General features: G+C 49.8%; 1 protein-coding gene across 1 annotated transcript in view; it reads left to right on the top strand.

The window, feature by feature from the left end:
* LOC119963589 (dynactin subunit 1-like) overlaps positions 1 to 18,089 on the top strand; it is a 160,521-nt gene that overhangs the window by 61,158 nt on the left and 81,274 nt on the right. The window contains exons 4-5 of the mRNA XM_038792919.1: positions 7,942 to 7,960; positions 12,169 to 12,348. Coding sequence (XP_038648847.1) covers positions 7,942 to 7,960; positions 12,169 to 12,348 — 199 coding nt within the window. The remainder of the gene's footprint in view (positions 1 to 7,941; positions 7,961 to 12,168; positions 12,349 to 18,089) is intronic.

Genomic DNA, 18,089 nt, shown 5'->3' with positions numbered 1-18,089 from the left:
CCCTGGGCTCTCCCCCCCCCCCCCTGGGCTCTCCCCCCCCCCCCCCCCCCCCCCCTGGGCTCCCCCCCCCCCCCTGGGCTCCCCCCCCCCTGGGCTCCCCCCTCCCTGGGCTCCCCCCTCCCTGGGCTCCCCCCCTCCCTGGGCTCCCCCCCTCCCTGGGCTCCCCCCCCCTCGGCTCCCCCCCCCCTGGGCTCCCCCCCCCTGGGCCTCCCCCCCCCTGGGCCTCCCCCCCCCTGGGCCTCCCCCCCCCTGGGCCTCCCCCCCCCTGGGCCTCCCCCCCCCTGGGCCTCCCCCCCCCCCCCCTCGCCTCCCCCCCTCGGCCCCCCCCTCGGCCCCCCCCTCGGCCCGGCATTGCAGCATTAGTGAGTTAACCAATAATTCTCATTAATTTAGCGAGATTTTGGCCTTAGACTGCTGCAATGATTTATAAATAAAAACGGTAACATACTATTAATAACACGAGGAAATGATGTATATATGAAATAATAAGAGAACAATGGTCTAACAATTTACCTCATCCCAAAGCCCACCCTCCACCCAGACACCCAAACTACCTCATCCCAAAGCCCACCCTCCACCCAGACACCCAAACTACCCCATCCCAAAGCCCACCCTCCACCCAGACACCCAAACTACCTCATCCCAAAGCCCACCCTCCACCCAGACACCCAAACTACCCCATCCCAAAGCCCACCCTCCACCCAGACACCCAAACTACCTCATCCCAAGCCCACCCTCCACCCAGACACCCAAACTACCTCATCCCAAAGCCCACCCTCCACCCAGACACCCAATCTACCTCATCCCAAAGCCCACCCTCCACCCAGACACCCAAACTACCTCATCCCAAAGCCCACCCTCCACCCAGACACCCAAAGTACCTCATCCCAAAGCCCACTCTCCACCCAGACACCCAATCTACCTCATCCCAAAGCCCACCCTCCACCTAGACACCCAAACTACCTCATCCCAAAGCCCACCCTCCACCCAGACACCCAAACTACCTCATCACAAAGCCCACCCCCCACCCAGACACCCAAACTACCTCATCCCAAAGCCCACCCTCCACCCAGACACCCAAACTACCTCATCCCAAAGCCCACCCTCCACCCAGACACCCAAACTACCTCATCCCAAAGCCCACCCTCCACCCAGACACCCAAACTACCTCATCCCAAAGCCCACCCTCCACCCAGACACCCAAACTACCTCATCCCAAAGCCCACCCTCCACCCAGACACCCAAACTACCTCATCCCAAAGCCCACCCTCCACCCAGACACCCAAACTACCTCATCCCAAAGCCCACCCTCCACCCAGACACCCAAACTACCTCATCCCAAAGCCCACCCTCCACCCTGCACCCAAACTACCTCATCCCAAAGCCCACCCTCCACCCAAACTACCTCATCCCAAAGCCCACCCTCCACCCAGACACCCAACTACCTCATCCCAAAGCCCACCCTCCACCCAGACACCCAACTACCTCATCCCAAAGCCCACCCTCCACCCAGACACCCAAACTACCTCATCCCAAAGCCCACCCTCCACCCAGACACACAGCAGACAGACACACACATGGCCGGATTGGAGGGGAAAGGTTTAATCTGAAAAGGAGATGAATAGTTCTGAGATTGTTCTTTGCTGCCGACCTAGCTGTTTGTAGCCAGCGATCTCCTAATGGTGTACCCAATTAGAAAGCTCTCTCAATCAGGAAGCAGAGACAGAGGAATGTATAAGCTGCCCCGTGTCTGGATCTGTTCACAGCTCACACCCAAAACAATACGTCCCTCTTCATAAGATCTACCGCTCCACCAATCACAGGCCCCAACAGCAAATTGTACATTTCCAATTGTCTGCTTGCCAAGTCTATCAAATCATCATCACTGGTTCTACCACAGAACCTAAAGGGGATGTTTCGGCTCCGTCCATCAGGATAGGGGCTCCAACTCTGCCAAAAATCTGCAGTTTAAAGAGAAATCCCAGACCATGCAGCAACGTTGCAGCAGGTTAGCTAGAAGACAGGCAGCAGAGGGGAAAGGAGAACAGGACAGGCAAAAAGGGTTTTACAACAGCCTTGAACAGACATAACGGCCCAGCCTCTACAGCTGTCTGCGGTATAGAATTCCACCGATACACTCCCCTCTGAGAGAAGAAATTCCTCCTCATCTCTGTCTGAAATATGTGACCGTTACTCTGAGATTCTGCTCTCTGGTCCCAGACTCTCCTACAAGAGGAAACATCCTCTCATCATCAACCCTGTCAAACTCCCTGAGAATCCGATATGTCTCAATACGGTCGCCTCTCATTCTTCTAAACTCCAACAAGAACAGACCTACTCAACCTCTCCTCATCACAAAATCCCTCCATACCCGGGATCAACCTGGTGAACCTTCTCTGGACTGCCCTCAATGCCAGGATATCTGTCCTGGGATAAGGACCAAAACTGTTGCCAGTATTCCAGCTGTGGGCTAACTAGTGTCCAGTACAGTTTTAGTTGGACTTCCCTAATTTTATGCTCCGTTCTCTTTGAAATAAAGGCCAATATTCCATTTGCTTTCCCTATTACCTGCTGAACATTTTGTGATTGATGCATGAAGACTTAATTATTCAAGGGGAGCAGCAGGGAGAAGCTAGCTAATTACTGGCCAGTAAATCTAACTTCAGTGGTAGGGAAATTATTGGAAAAAATTCTGAAGGACAGGATTAATCAACACGGATAGAAAGAACAGTACAGCACAGAACAGGCCCTTCGGCCCTCGATGTTATGCCGAGCAATGATCACCCCACTCAAACCCACGTATCCACCCTATACCCGTAACCCAACCCCCCCCCCCCAACCTTACTTTTTTAGGACACTACGGGCAATTTAGCATGGCCAATCCACCTAACCCGCACATCTTTGGACTGTGGGAGGAAACCGGAGCAGACACGGGGAGGACGTGCCGACTCCGCACAGACAGTGACCCAGCCGGGAACCGAACCTGGGACCCTGGAGCTGTGAAGCATTTATGCTAACCACCATGCTACCATGCTGCCCCTAATATTCCATTGGATAGGTCAGGGATCGATAGCACGCATTTGTTGGTGGGAGATCCAGTCTAATGAATTTAACTGAGTTTTTTGAAAAGGAAACTTGGATAGAAGAGGGGCAGAAATGGTTGTTGGAGGTTCCTGGTTATAGATGTTTCAAGATTAGGGAGGATGGTAAAAGAGGTGGGGGGGTGGCATTGTTAATTAGAGATGGTATAACAGCTGCAGAAAGGCAGTTTGAGGAGGATCTGCCACTGAGGTAGTTTGGGTTGAAGTCAGAAATAGGAAAGGAGCAGTCACCTTGTTGGGAGTTTTCTATAGGCCCCCCAATAGCAGCAGAGATGTGGAGGAACAGATTGGGAAACAGATTTTGGAAAGGTGCAGAAGTCACAGGGTAGTAGTCATGGGCGACTTCAACTTCCCAAACATTGAGTGGAAACTCTTTAGATCAAATAGTTTGGATGGGGTGGTGTTTGTGCAGTGTGTCCAGGAAGCTTTTCTAACACAGTATGTAGATTGTCCGACCAGAGATAGGCCATATTGGATTTGGTACTTGGTAATGAATCAGGGCAGGTGATAGATTTGTTAGTGGGGGAGCATTTTGGAGGTAGTGACCACAATTCTGTGACTTTCACTTTAGTTATGGAGAGGGATAGGTGCGTGCAACAGGGCAAGGTTTACAATTGGGGGAAGGGTAAATACAATGCTGTCAGACAAGAATTGAAGTGCATTAGTTGGGAACATAGGCTGTCAGGGAAGGACACAATTGAAATGTGGAACTTGTTCAAGGAACATATACTACGTGTCCTTGATATGTATGTTCCTGTCAGTCAGGGAAGAGATGGTCGAGTGAGGGAACCATGGTTGACAAGAGAGGTTGAATGTCTTGTTAAGAGGAAGAAGGAGACTTATGTAAGGCTGAGGAAACAAGGTTCAGACCTTGTTTGAACTGGAGGGACACAAGATAGCCAGGAGGGAACTGAAGAAAGGGATTAGGAGAGCTAAGCGAGGGCATGAAAAATCTTTGGCAGGTAGGATCAAGGAAAACCCCAAGGCCTTTTACACATATGTGAGAAATATGAGAACGACTAGAGCGAGGGTAGGTCCGATCAAGGACAGTAGCGGGAGATTGTGTATTGAGTCTGAAGAGATGGGAGAGGTCTTGAACGAGTACTTTTCTTCAGTATTTATGAATGAGAGGGGCCATATTGTTGGAGAGGACAGTGTGAAACAGACTGGTAAGCTCGAGGAAATACTTGTTAGGAAGGAAGATGTGTTGGGAATTTTGAAAAACTTGAGGATAGACAAGTCCCCCGGGCCTGACGGGATATATCCAAGGATTCTATGGGAAGCAAGAAATGAAATTGCAGAGCCGTTGGCAATGATCTTTTCGTCCTCACTGTCAACAGGGGTGGTACCAGAGGATTGGAGAGTGGCGAATGTCGTGCACCTGTTCAAAAAAGGGAATAGGGTTAACCCTGGGAAATACAGGCCAGTTAGTCTTTCTTCGGTGGTAGGCAAAGTAATGGAAAGGGTACTGAGGGATAGGATTTCTGAGCATCTGGAAAGGCACTGCTTGATTAGGGATAGTCAGCATGGATTTGTGAGGGGTAGGTCTTGCCTTACAAGTCTTATTGAATTCTTTGAGGAGGTGACCAAGCATGTGGATGAAGGTAAAGCAGTGGATGTAGTGTACATGGATTTTAGTAAGGCATTTGATAAGGTTCCCCATGGTAGGCTTATGCAGAAAGTAAGGAGGCATGGTATAGTGGGAAATTTGGCCAGTTGGATAACGAACTGGCTAACCGATAGAAGACAGAGAGTGGTGGTGGATGGCAAATATTCAGCCTGGAGCCCAGTTACCAGTGGCGTACCGCAGGGATCAGTTCTGGGTCCTCTGCTGTTTGTGATTTTCATTAACGACTTGGATGAGGGAGTTGAAGGGTGGGTCAGTAAATTTGCAGACGATACGAAGATTGGTGGAGTTGTGGATAGTGAGGGCTGTTGTCGGCTGCAAAGAGACAGGTTTCATTTTCATTTTCAGGTAGGCTGCAGAGCTGGGCTGAGAAGTGGCAGATGGAGTTTAACCCTGACAAGTGTGAGGTTGTCCATTTTGGAAGGACAAATATGAATGCGGAATACAGGGTTAATGGTAGGGTTATTGGCAATGTGGAGGAGCAGAGAGATCTTGGGGTCTATGTTCATAGATCTTTGAAAGTTGCCACTCAAGTGGATAGAGCTGTGAAGAAGGCCTATGGTGTGCTAGCGTTCATGAAAATGAAAAAATGAAAATCGCTTATTGTAGGCTTCAATGAAGTTACTGTGAAAAGCCCCTAGTCGCCACATTCCGCGCCTGTTCGGGGAGGCTGGTACGGGCTGTTACATTCGCAGGGGGATTGAATTTAAGAGCCGTGAGATGATGATGCAGCTGAACAAAACCTTGGTAAGGCCACATTTGGAGTACTGTGTGCAGTTCTGGTCACCTCATTTGAAAATGAAATGAAAATCGCTTATTGTCACGAGTAGGCTTCAATGAAGTTACTGTGAAAAGCCCCTAGTCGCCACATTCCGGCGCCTGTCCGGGGAGGCTGGTACGGGAATCGAACCGTGCTGTTGGTCTGCTTTAAAAGCCAGCGATTTAGCCGAGTGAGCTAAACCAGCCCCCTTTTTAGGAAGGATGTGGAAGCTTTGGAAAAGGTGCAAAGGAGATTTACCAGGATGTTGCCTGGAATGGAGAGTAGGTCATACGAGGAAAGGTTGAGGGTGCTAGGCCTTTTCTCATTAGAACGGAGAAGGATGAGGGGCGACTTGATAGAGGTTTATAAGATGATCAGGGGAATATATAGAGTAGACAGTCAGAGACTTTTTCCCCGGGTGGAACACACCATTACAAGGGGACATAAATTTAAGATAAATGGTGGAAGATATAGGGGGGATGTCAGAGATAGGTTCTTTACCCAGAGAGTAGTGGGGGCATGGAATGCACTGCCTGTGGAAGTAGTTGAGTCGGAAACATTAGGGACCTTCAAGCGGCTATTGGATAGGTACATGGATTACGGTAGAATGATGGGGTGTAGATGAATTTGTTCTTAATCTAGGCTAAAAGTTCGGCACAACATCGTGGGCCGAAGGGCCTGTTCTGTGTTGTATTTTCTATGTTCTAAGTAAATGTGATGTGAGAAAAATGTTTTTCATGCAGTGAGTAGTTTGGGTCTGGAATGCGCTGTCTGGAAGTGTGATGAAGGCGGTTCAGTTGAGACATTTGAGAGGGCATTAGATGATTATTTTAATAGCGACAATGTTCAGGGGTATGGGAAGATGTTATGATGCTCGATGGGAGAACCGGTGCAGATACGATGGGCTGAATGGCCGCCTGCACCCTAACAATTCTGTCAATTTGCCCATCACTGAAGTCCGGTTTGGCCTATAGTTTTCTTGCTTATCCCTCACACCCTTCGTAAATAACATACAATATTTGCAGCCTCCAATCCTCTGGGACCTCACCTCCATCTCTTCAACAGCCTGGGATGCAATTCCTGTGGCCCTGGTGATCTATCCACCATCAAGGATATTAATCCCTCCAGTACTTCCTCCCTCATTTTGTTGATGGTATTTAATATTTCTCACTCTTTAACTCGAGTACCTGCATAAAACCTCTCCTTAGTGAAGACATAATTCTCATTGAGAACAGTTCTCACATCTTTTGAATCAACAACCAAGTTACCACACGGTTTCATTTGATTTGATTTATTGTCACATGTACCGAATTACAGTGAAAAGTATTTTTCTGCGGCCGAGGGAACGTACACAGTACGGACATAGTAGACAAAGAGAATAATCAGCAGAGAACATTGACAAATGGTACATCGACAAACAGTGATTGGTTACAGTGCGGAACAAGGGGCCAAACAAAGCAAATACATGAGCAAGAGCAGCATAGGGCGTCGTGAATAGTGTTCTTACAGGGAACAGATCAGTCCGAGGGGGAGGCGTTGAGGAGTCTGGTAGCTGTGGGGAAGAAGCTGTTCCTATGTCTGGATGTGCGAGTCGTCAGACTTCTGTACCTTCTGCCTGATGGAAGGGTCTGGAAGAAGGCAATGCCTGGATGGGAGGGGTCTCTGATAAAGCTGTCTGCCTTCCTGAGGCAGCGGGAGGTGTAGACAGAATCAATGTGTGGGTGGCAAGCTTGTGTGATGCGCTGGGCTGAGTTCACCACACTCTGCAGTTTCTTGTGATCTTGGACCGAGCAGTTGCCATACCAACCTGTGATGCAGCCGGATAGGATGCTCTCTATCGCACATCTGTAGTAGTTTGTGAGAGTCGATGCAGACATGCCGAATTTCTTTAGCTTCCGTAGGAAGTAGAGACGTTATTGGGCTTTCTTGTCTGTTGCACCAACGTGAGTGGACCAGGACAGACTGTTGGTGATGGTGACCCCCAGGAACTTAAAGCTATCGACCATCTCCACTTCGGAGCCATTGATGCAGACGGGAATGTGTGTCGTGCTGCGCTTCCTGAAGTCGATGATCAGTTCCTTGGTATTTCCGACATTTAGAGAGAGGTTGTTTTCGGTGCACCATGCAACCAAGTGATTTATCTCCCTTCTGTTGTCTGATTCGACGTTGTTTCAGATACGGCCAGCCACAGTCACATTGTCCGCAAACTTATAGATTGAGTTGGAGTTGAATCTTGCCACACAGTCGTGTGTGTATAGGGAGTATAGTAGAGGACTGAGCACACATCCTTGCAGGGCCCCAGTGTTGGGGATTATTGTAGAGGAGGGGCTGTTGCCTATCCTGACAGATTGTGGTCTGTTAGTGAGGAAGGATCCAGCTGCACAGGGAGGGGTCAAGCCCAAGATTGCAGAGTTTGGTGAAGCCATTTCTGATAGGTTTCACCTTTTCCTTAGTTATTCCTTTGCTCTGACGGTATTGGAAAAAGATTGAATGGCAGAGCAGTCCTGTTGTGCACAATGGGCTACTCCCCGTTAGGAGGAAGCATTGCAGAATTGGCCATGTTCTTAGAAAAGAGAAAAAACATTTTTATTCGTTCATGGGATGTGGGCATTGCCGGCTGCGCCAATTTATTGCCCTTGTGGAGGCATTTCAGAGGCACCCACATTGCTGTGGGTCTGGAGTCACGTGTAGGCCAGGACGGGTAAGGACGGCAGATTTCCTTCCCTAAAGGACATTAGTGACCCAGATGGGAGTTTACAACAATCGACAATGGGTTTCATGGTCATCGTTAGACTTTTAATTCCAGATTTTTATTGAATTCAGATTTCACCCTCAGCGATGGCGGGATTAGAACCTGTGTCTCCAGGTTTACTAACACAGTGACAATATCACTACTCCACTGCCTCGCCCAAGTTTCAGAGTTATTTGTTGGAGGTGGTTTTGACCGCATTAATAATGAGAAACAGTTTTCTGCTGGGAGGGTCAGGAACCAGAGACACACGGATTGAAGGTATTTGGTCAAAGAACCAGAGGAAAACATCTTTTTAAAATGCCAAGTTGTTGTGACTGGAATGTGCTGATTAGAAAGCGTCTGGTTCTGAGTCAATAGGAACGTTCACAGGAACAATACTGGAAGGGAAAGCTATTCCAGAGTGACGGGAAAGGGCAGGGTTGCTCAAAGAGCTGACAAAGTCAAGATGGGTGGAGTGGCCATCTGTCCTATCTCATCCTGATGCTTTGGATCTTGGGGAGGTTGACCACCACAGGGAGGTTGGGGATCACGGGGAGGTTGGGGATCACGGGGAGGTTGGGGATCACGGGGATCACGGGGAGGTTGGCGATCTCGGTGATCACGGGGAGGTTGGCGATCTCGGTGATCACGGGGAGGTTGGGGATCACGGGGAGGTTGGCGATCTCGGTGATCACGGGGAGGTTGGGGATCACGGGGAGGTTGGCGATCTCGGTGATCACGGGGAGGTTGGCGATCACGGGGAGGTAGGGGATCACGGGGAGGTTGGGGATCACGGGGAGGTTGGGGATCACGGGGAGGTTGGCGATCTCGGTGATCACGGGGAGGTTGGCGATCTCGGTGATCACGGGGAGGTTGGCGATCTCGGTGATCACGGGGAGGTTGGCGATCACGGGGAGGTTGGGGATCGCTGGGAGGTTGGGGATCGCTGGGAGGTTGGGGATCACGGGGAGGTTGGGGATCACGGGGAGGTTGGGGATCACGGGGATCACGGGGAGGTTGGGGATCACGGGGAGGTTGGGGATCACGGGGAGGTTGGGGATCACGGGGAGGTTGGGGATCACGGGGAGGTTGGCGATCTCGGTGATCACGGGGAGGTTGGGGATCACGGGGAGGTTGGGGATCACGGGGAGGTTGGGGATCACGGGGAGGTTGGGGATCACGGGGAGGTTGGGGATCACGGGGAGGTTGGCGATCTCGGTGATCACGGGGAGGTTGGCGATCACGGGGAGGTTGGCGATCTCGGTGACCACGGGGAGGTTGGGGATCACGGGGAGGTTGGGGATCGCGGGGAGGTTGGGGATCGCGGGGAGGTTGGGGATCGCGGGGAGGTTGGGGATCGCGGGGAGGTTGGGGATCGCGGGGAGGTTGGGGATCGCGGGGAGGTTGGGGATCGCGGGGAGGTTGGGGATCGCGGGGAGGTTGGGGATCGCGGGGAGGTTGGGGATCGCGGGGAGGTTGGGGATCACGGGGAGGTTGGGGATCACGGGGAGGTTGGGGATCACGGGGAGGTTGGGGATCACGGGGAGGTTGAGGATCACGGGGAGGTTGGGAATCACGGGGAGGTTGGGGATCACGGGGATCACGGGGATCACGGGGAGGTTGGGGATCACGGGGAGGTTGGGGATCACGGGGAGGTTGGGGATCACGGGGAGGTTGGGGTCACGGGGAGGTTGGGGATCACGGGGAGGTTGGGGATCACGGGGAGGTTGGGGATCACGGGGAGGTTGGGGATCACGGGGAGGTTGGGGATCACGGGGAGGTTGGGGATCACGGGGAGGTTGGGGATCACGGGGAGGTTGGGGATCACGGGGAGGTTGGGGATCACGGGGAGGTTGGGGATCACGGGGAGGTTGGGGATCACGGGGAGGTTGGGGATCACGGGGAGGTTGGGGATCACGGGGAGGTTGGGGATCACGGGGAGGTTGGGGATCACGGGGAGGTTGGCGATCTCGGTGATCACGGGGAGGTTGGCGATCTCGGTGATCACGGGGAGGTTGGCGATCTCGGTGATCACGGGGAGGTTGGCGATCGCGGGGAGGTTGGGGATCGCGGGGAGGTTGGGGATCGCGGGGAGGTTGGGGATCGCGGGGAGGTTGGGGATCGCGGGGAGGTTGGGGATCGCGGGGAGGTTGGGGATCGCGGGGAGGTTGGGGATCACGGGGATCACGGGAAGGTTGGGGATCACGGGGATCACGGGGAGGTTGGGGATCACGGGGAGGTTGGGGATCGCGGGGAGGTTGGGGATCGCGGGGAGGTTGGGGATCGCGGGGAGGTTGGGGATCGCGGGGAGTTTGGGGATCGCGGGGATCACGGGGAGGTTGGGGGTCACGGGGAGGTTGGGGATCGCGGGGAGGTTGGGGATCGCGGGGAGGTTGGGGATCGCGGGGAGGTTGGGGATCGCGGGGAGTTTGGGGATCGCGGGGGTCACGGGGAGGTTGGGGATCGCGGGGAGGTTGGGGATCGCGGGGAGGTTGGGGATCGCGGGGAGGTTGGGGATCGCGGGGAGGTTGGGGATCGCGGGGAGGTTGGGGATCGCGGGGATCACGGGGAGGTTGGGGGTCACGGGGAGGTTGGGGATCGCGGGGAGGTTGGGGATCGCGGGGAGGTTGGGGATCGCGGGGAGTTTGGGGATCGCGGGGATCACGGGGAGGTTGGGGGTCACGGGGAGGTTGGGGATCGCGGGGAGGTTGGAGATCGCGGGGAGTTTGGGGATCGCGGGGATCACGGGGAGGTTGGGGGTCACGGGGAGGTTGGGGATCGCGGGGAGGTTGGGGATCGCGGGGAGGTTGGGGATCGCGGGGAGGTTGGGGATCGCGGGGAGGTTGGGGATCGCGGGGAGGTTGGGGATCGCGGGGAAGTTGGGGATCGCGGGGAGGTTGGGGATCACGGGGAGGTTGGGGATCACGGGGAGGTTGGGGATCACGGGGAGGTTGGGGATCACGGGGAGGTTGAGGATCACGGGGAGGTTGGGGATCACGGGGAGGTTGGGGATCACGGGGATCACGGGGAGGTTGGGGATCACGGGGAGGTTGGGGATCACGGGGAGGTTGGGGATCACGGGGAGGTTGGGGATCACGGGGAGGTTGGCGATCTCGGTGATCACGGGGAGGTTGGGGATCACGGGGAGGTTGGGGATCACGGGGAGGTTGGGGATCGCGGGGATCACGGGGAGGTTGGGGGTCGCGGGGAGGTTGGGGATCTCGGGGAGGTTGGGGATCGCGGGGAGGTTGGGGATCGCGGGGAGGTTGGGGATCGCGGGGAGGTTGGGGATCGCGGGGAGGTTGGGGATCGCGGGGAGGTTGGGGATCTCGGGGAGGTTGGGGATCACGGGGAGGTTGGGGATCACGGGGAGGTTGAGGATCACGGGGAGGTTGGGGATCACGGGGAGGTTGGGGATCACGGGGATCACGGGGAGGTTGGGGATCACGGGGAGGTTGGGGATCACGGGGAGGTTGGGGATCACGGGGAGGTTGGGGATCACGGGGAGGTTGGGGATCACGGGGAGGTTGGGGATCACGGGGAGGTTGGGGATCACGGGGAGGTTGGGGATCACGGGGATCACGGGGAGGTTGGGGATCACGGGGATCACGGGGAGGTTGGGGATCACGGGGAGGTTGGGGATCACGGGGAGGTTGGGGATCGCGGGGAGGTTGGGGATCGCGGGGAGGTTGGGGATCGCGGGGAGGTTGGGGATCACGGGGAGGTTGGGGATCACGGGGAGGTTGGGGATCACGGGGAGGTTGGGGATCGCGGGGAGGTTGGGGATCACGGGGAGGTTGGGGATCGCTGGGAGGTTGGGGATCACGGGCAGGTTGGGGATCACGGGGAGGTTGGGGATCTCGGGGAGGTTGGGGATTATGGGGAGGTTGGCGATTATGGGGAGGGGTGTTTTTGTTTGCCCTGAATAATTGGTGATTTCCTCCACCAGGCGACGAGGTCGGGGACTTCAGCTTCGAGTGGGGCATCAGCCACTCCATCGCCTTCTGCTGCTGAGAAGAGTAGCAGTGAGCCCAGTACCCCAGCTCAGACTCCCCTTGCTGCTCCCATTATCCCCACACCAACAAGCGGGCTGCCTTTACCTCATGCTCCTCCACTGCTGTCTCCAAAGGTCAGTGAGCGTCAACCCAATGTATTCCTGCCAACACTGACGGCTCACTATTCCTCACGATCTGTTACAACCTGCAACAGGAACAGATAACACGACTGACCACAAACACATGTCACAGCACCCTGAGCAGGTTCAGCTCATTGGGCCCTGTTTGAACCAAGGCTGTAATGAGGTCAGGAGCTGAGTGACCCCGGCGGAACCCAAACTGAGCAAAGAGAGGAACCTTGTTTCCCACCAAAGACTTCTATTAGAATTGTTCAGTACTATTCTATACTCCTTGGAGTTCAACCAACCCCCACCTTTAATGGATTGTTGCTTTTGAAGCACATGGCTTGTTCCCCAGGTGTGGTATTACAATTATGGACACCTGGTTTTTAAACTCAAAACAATGTTTATTCCATGAACTCAAATTAACCTTTTAAATAAACATTGGATCTCTTAACACCCCTTACTTCAAAGATAACCCCGAAAATAATACAACACTACCCAATCCTGCAAACTGTTCCTTTACACATCCAAAAGACTTAACAAATCCTTCAAACAGAAGCACATTAGATTTATATTCAATACTGAGACCTTTTTACAATTCCTATTTCACCAAAGGATTAAGAGATAGTCCTTCATGGCAGAGATCACCAGCCATGCAGCTCACAGCCACACCCAAGCTTTCATCAAACTGAAACTAAAACTCCCAAAAAGCAGAAGTGAGTTCAGCTCCCCCCCTGTGACATCACTTCAGTAATATAATCAGCCTCATTTCTTAAAGGTACATTTCTTAAACATCCAATTCTTCAAGGCACTCTCACGTGACACCACCCCAAGAAAATAAAAATAAACCATCAACTTCAAGATGGTTTCATTTTTCACTTTTGCACCATCCACTAAGAAATGCACACAGTAAATATACGTTTTCGTTTAAAAAAACAACACACACAAACAGGCATAATAATATAGTCCATTTTTCCCGGAAACCTTCGCTATTGACAGTTTCTTTGAACAGGAAAGTCTCTGCATGATCCATCCACTCCTCTACTCCTCGGCATTTCTCTTTAGAATCACATACTTTAGTTCAATCTGACCACAGAGCCCCTTGCAATTCTCCAATACAGGAGCATTGTTGATCACAGCTTTCAGGCAGTCACATGCCTGTTGAAAATCCGCTGTCCATTGAAATTTTTGACGTTTATCAGCAATTCCATCAGTGGAGTAATCGCGCCACAAAACCTTTGCATAAATGTTCGATCAAATCCACTCATGCTATGAAATCGCGTTATTTCCCTTCGTCTTGAGTGTATCGGAAACCCCTCAAGGAAAGTGATTCAGGCTTCTCCAAATTCACTTTTGGCTAGGTTCATCACCAAACCCACCTCCCGAGAACTCCATACGATGTTTTAAATGATAAGAGTCCGTTCTTGTAACTGCATTCACCTTTCTATCGTCCACACACAACCGTTGGGTACTGTCTGGTTTAGGTACCATCGCAATGGGTGAGCTCCATTGACTGCAGCCCACTTCAATTATGCCATTTTTCAGCATACTCTCAATCACTTTGTTAACCTGTGCCAATTTTAAAGGATTAAGTCTATATTAATGTTGTTTGATAGGAACAGCATTTCCCACATCTACATCTAACCCTAACCCTAATTTTAGTGCTTCCCAATTTATCTCTACAAACTTGCCCATGTGATATCAATAACTCTTTCAGGTCAGTACATTTTTCCTCTGGAAGGTAACTTAACAATTCATCCCAATTTTTAAGAACATCCTCATTTTCTAATTTAATTTGAGGTATGTCAAATTTACAGTCATCTGGATTTGGTTCGTCACTTTGAGTTAGAATCATTAAAACCTCCTTTTTCTCTCCTTCCCTTTCAAAGTACCTTTTAAGCATATTAACCTGACACACTCGGTGAGTCTTCCTTCCATCTGGTGTTTTTAACCACATAATTCACCTCACTTAATTTCCTTTCAATCTGATACGGTCCACAAAACCTAGCTTTTAAAGGCTCACCTACCACTGGTAACAATACTAAAACGTTATCTCCACTGGCAAAACTACAAACTGTGGATTTCTTGTCCGCTACCCGTTTCATCACATTTTGTGCAACTTTCAAATGTTGTCTAGCCAATTCACCTGCTCTATTTAATCGTTCCCTAAAATTTGACATGTAATCCAATAGTGTAATTTCCGATTTCTCACCCACCAATTTTCTTTGATCAATTTAAGTGATCCTCTTGCCTCATGACCAAAAATTAGTTCAAAAGGACTAAATTTGGTTGACTCATTAGGTGCATCCCTAATTGCAAACCGTAGGAATGGAATTCCTTTATTCCAATCCTCTGGGTAATCTTGACAATCCGCCCTCAACATTGTCTTTAATGTCTGATGCCACCTTTCTAACGCTCTCTGCGATTCTGGATGGTACGCAGTTGATTTAAATTGTTTTATTCCTAAGCTCTCCATAACGTCTTTGAATAACTTTGAGGTAAAATTTGATCCTTGATTTGATTGTATTTCTGTGGGTAGTCCATATCTAGCAAAGAATTTAAGTAACTCCTCCACAATCCGTTTAGCTGTAATATTACGTACTGGAATGGCCTCTGGAAACCTAGTAGACACATCCATTATCGTCAAAAGATATTGATTCCCACTTTTGGTTTTAGGAAGCGGTCCTACACAATCAATTAGGACCCTTGTAAAAGGTTCCTCAAATGCTGGAATGGGTATTAAGGGCCCTGGTTTTATCACTGCTTGAGGTTTCCCTATCACTTGACATGTGTGACATGATTGACAACATTTAACTACATCTTTATGTAGTCCAGGCCAATAAAAATGTTTCTGGATTTTAGCTTGAGTTTTCCTGATTCCCAAATGACCTCCCACTGGTACTTCATGTGCAACTCGCAACACCTCCTTTCTATACCCTACCGGCAATACTACTTGAAAATGAAAAATGAAAATTGCTTATTGTCACGAGTAGGCTTCAATGAAGTTACTGTGAAAAGCCCCTAGTCGCCACATTCCGGCGCCTGTCCGGGGAGGCTGGTACGGAAATCGAACTGTGCTGCTGGCCTGCTTGGTCTGCTTTAAAAGCCAGCGATTTAACCCAGTGAGCTAAACCAGCCCCTAAACTTCTGCCCACTTTTCATCCGCCTGCATATGTAAAGGTCTCCATTTTCTCATCAAGCCATCACTTTTACGGTAATAACACTCTGGTATACTCCCAGATTCCTCTTCCGTATATGCTTTCTGTTGCATCCGTTATATTTCTACATCTTTCTGTTGTAACTCCGCCAATTTTCCTGAACGAAAAATATCCGCCTCATCCTCCACCTGTTCTTGTTCTTTTTCAACCATCTGATCAAAAATCGTTTCTGATAATTGCACTTCAACTTCACCTTCACTCTTTGATTTCTCCTCTTGTCTTAACCTATGACTTTGCGACCTTGTTACTACACAATCCGGAAAAATCCCAGGATATTCGTCCTTCAACAATTCAGTTGTCTGATTTTCCACTGGCTTATCAACCACAGTAGGCATCACTCCCACCTGCGATCCAGCTATATCATTCCCCAAGATAAACTGTATTCCTGGAGAAGATAGTTTATCTATTACACCTACTACCACTTCACCACTCTTCACTGGACTTTCCAACCTTACCTTATATAATGGAACACTACTCCTCTCACCCTGAATTCCACATATTCCCACCTTTTCTGGCAACATTCTTCCCAAACTACATAACTCCTCATCTCTTACCATTAAAGATTGACTAGCCCCCGCATCTCTTAAAATTGTGACTTCTTTACCTGCTCCTCCTGATACACGTGAGTAAACTTTACCCACACAAGTAAATTCTTTAAAGACATCTGGCAACTTCTTATCAATCCCTTTTGATCAAGCTGAACAATCTTTTGCACCTCCTTCGCTTCCCTTGGGCTTTCCTTTACCACTCTTACAAATCCCACTGGCTTATCCTGTTTTACCACATCAGCCTTTCCAGGGTTTTCTTCAACCCCCAACACTGTGACTTTACATGGCCTAGTTTATTACAGTGAAAACATTTGAAACTTTTCATTTCTTTTCCACCCTCCTGGATTTCTTTTTTATTCTGTGGTACACTCTCTTTATTGTCTCCCATCAGATCACCTTTACCTTTACCACTTGAGTATTTCTCATGTCCCCTGTTTCTATCCCTCACCGGCTGAAACTGATGTCAGAAACCAATCTTTGATTTATGAACTAATTCATAATCATCTGCCATTTCTGCTGCTAATCTCGCAGTTTTAACCCTCTGTTCTTCCACATGAGTTCTCACTACATCAGGAATTGAATTTTTAAACTCCTCCAAAAGTATAATTTCTCTGAGAGCTTCATACGTTTGGTCTATTTTCAAAGCCCTTATCCACCTATCAAAATTACTCTGTTTGAGCCTTTCAAACTCCATGTATGTTTGACCAAATTCTTTCCTTAAATTTCTAAACCTTTGTCTGTAAACTTCAGGCACTAGCTCATATGCACTTAAGATGGATTTCTTCACCTCCTCATACGTCTCAGATACCTCCTCCGGTAGTGATGTAAACACTTCACTAGCCCTACCTACCAGCTTTGTTTGAATCAGTAACACCCACATGTCCTGTGGCCATTTCATTTGTTTAGCTACCTTCTCAAATGAAATGAAAAAGGCTTCCACCTCCTTCTCGTCAAACCTTGGCAATGCTTGGACATATTTAAATAGATCCCCGCCATGCCTTCGACTTTAAAGCTCTTTCTCACTATCCTCATCACTATCATCCAACTGTACGTTTCCCTTTATGTCTGCCAATTTTAACTGACTGTCATGTTTCATGACCATTTTCTGAAGTTCAAACTCTCTCTCTTTATCTTTTTCCCTGATCTGTATCTCCCTTTCTCTTTCTTTTTGCTCTGCTAGGATTATTCTTTCTGTTCTCCTTTCTTCTCCTTTTCTTTTTCCTCTCTCGCTCTTTCTTTTTCCCCTCTCTCTTTCGTATTCAAGCCACTTTAATTCTTTCTCATGTTCCATTTGTTTAATTTGCAACTGAATTTTTGTCATTTCCAATGAGTTAAACTGTATCTCAGGCAATTTTAAATGCTTAGCCACCGCCATAATTACCTCATCTTTTCGCATTTTGTCAGGTAATGTTAACTGCAATGTTTTTGCCAAATCTAACAGTCTGCTTTTTGTCTCTGTCCGTAAGGTACTGTGTGTGACAGTCTCCACCCCCAAAAACCTCTGGGCCTCTGAAAGAGCCACTGTCCGCAACACACTAAAACTAAAATACCACACCGGAAAAGCAACAATCCTTCACTCTCTTTAAATTCACAAAAGCCAATCCAATAGATAGACTTTTAATCCCGGACGAGCCCCCAATTGCTATGGAGAGGTGTTTTCAGAACCCCAAAATGTATCATAGAGTTCAACCAACCCCCACCTTTAATGGATTGTTGCTTTTGAAACACATGGCTTGTTCCCCAGGTGTAGTATTACAATTATTGACACGTGATTCTTAAAACAAAACAATGTTTATTCCATGAACTCAAATTAACCTTTTAAATAAACATTGGATCTCTTAACACCCCTTACTTCAAAGATAACCCCGAAAATAATACAACACTACCCAGTCCTGCAAACTTTTCCTTTACACATCAAAAAAGACTTAACAAATCCTTCAACCAGAAGCACATTAGATTTATATTCAAATCTGAAACCTTTTTACAA

This window comes from Scyliorhinus canicula, chromosome 3, assembly GCF_902713615.1.
Source record: "Scyliorhinus canicula chromosome 3, sScyCan1.1, whole genome shotgun sequence".
NCBI classification, from domain to species: Eukaryota; Metazoa; Chordata; class Chondrichthyes; order Carcharhiniformes; family Scyliorhinidae; genus Scyliorhinus; species Scyliorhinus canicula.
Note: the sequence above shows the minus strand (reverse complement) of the source record. Positions and strands in the feature narration are given on the sequence as shown.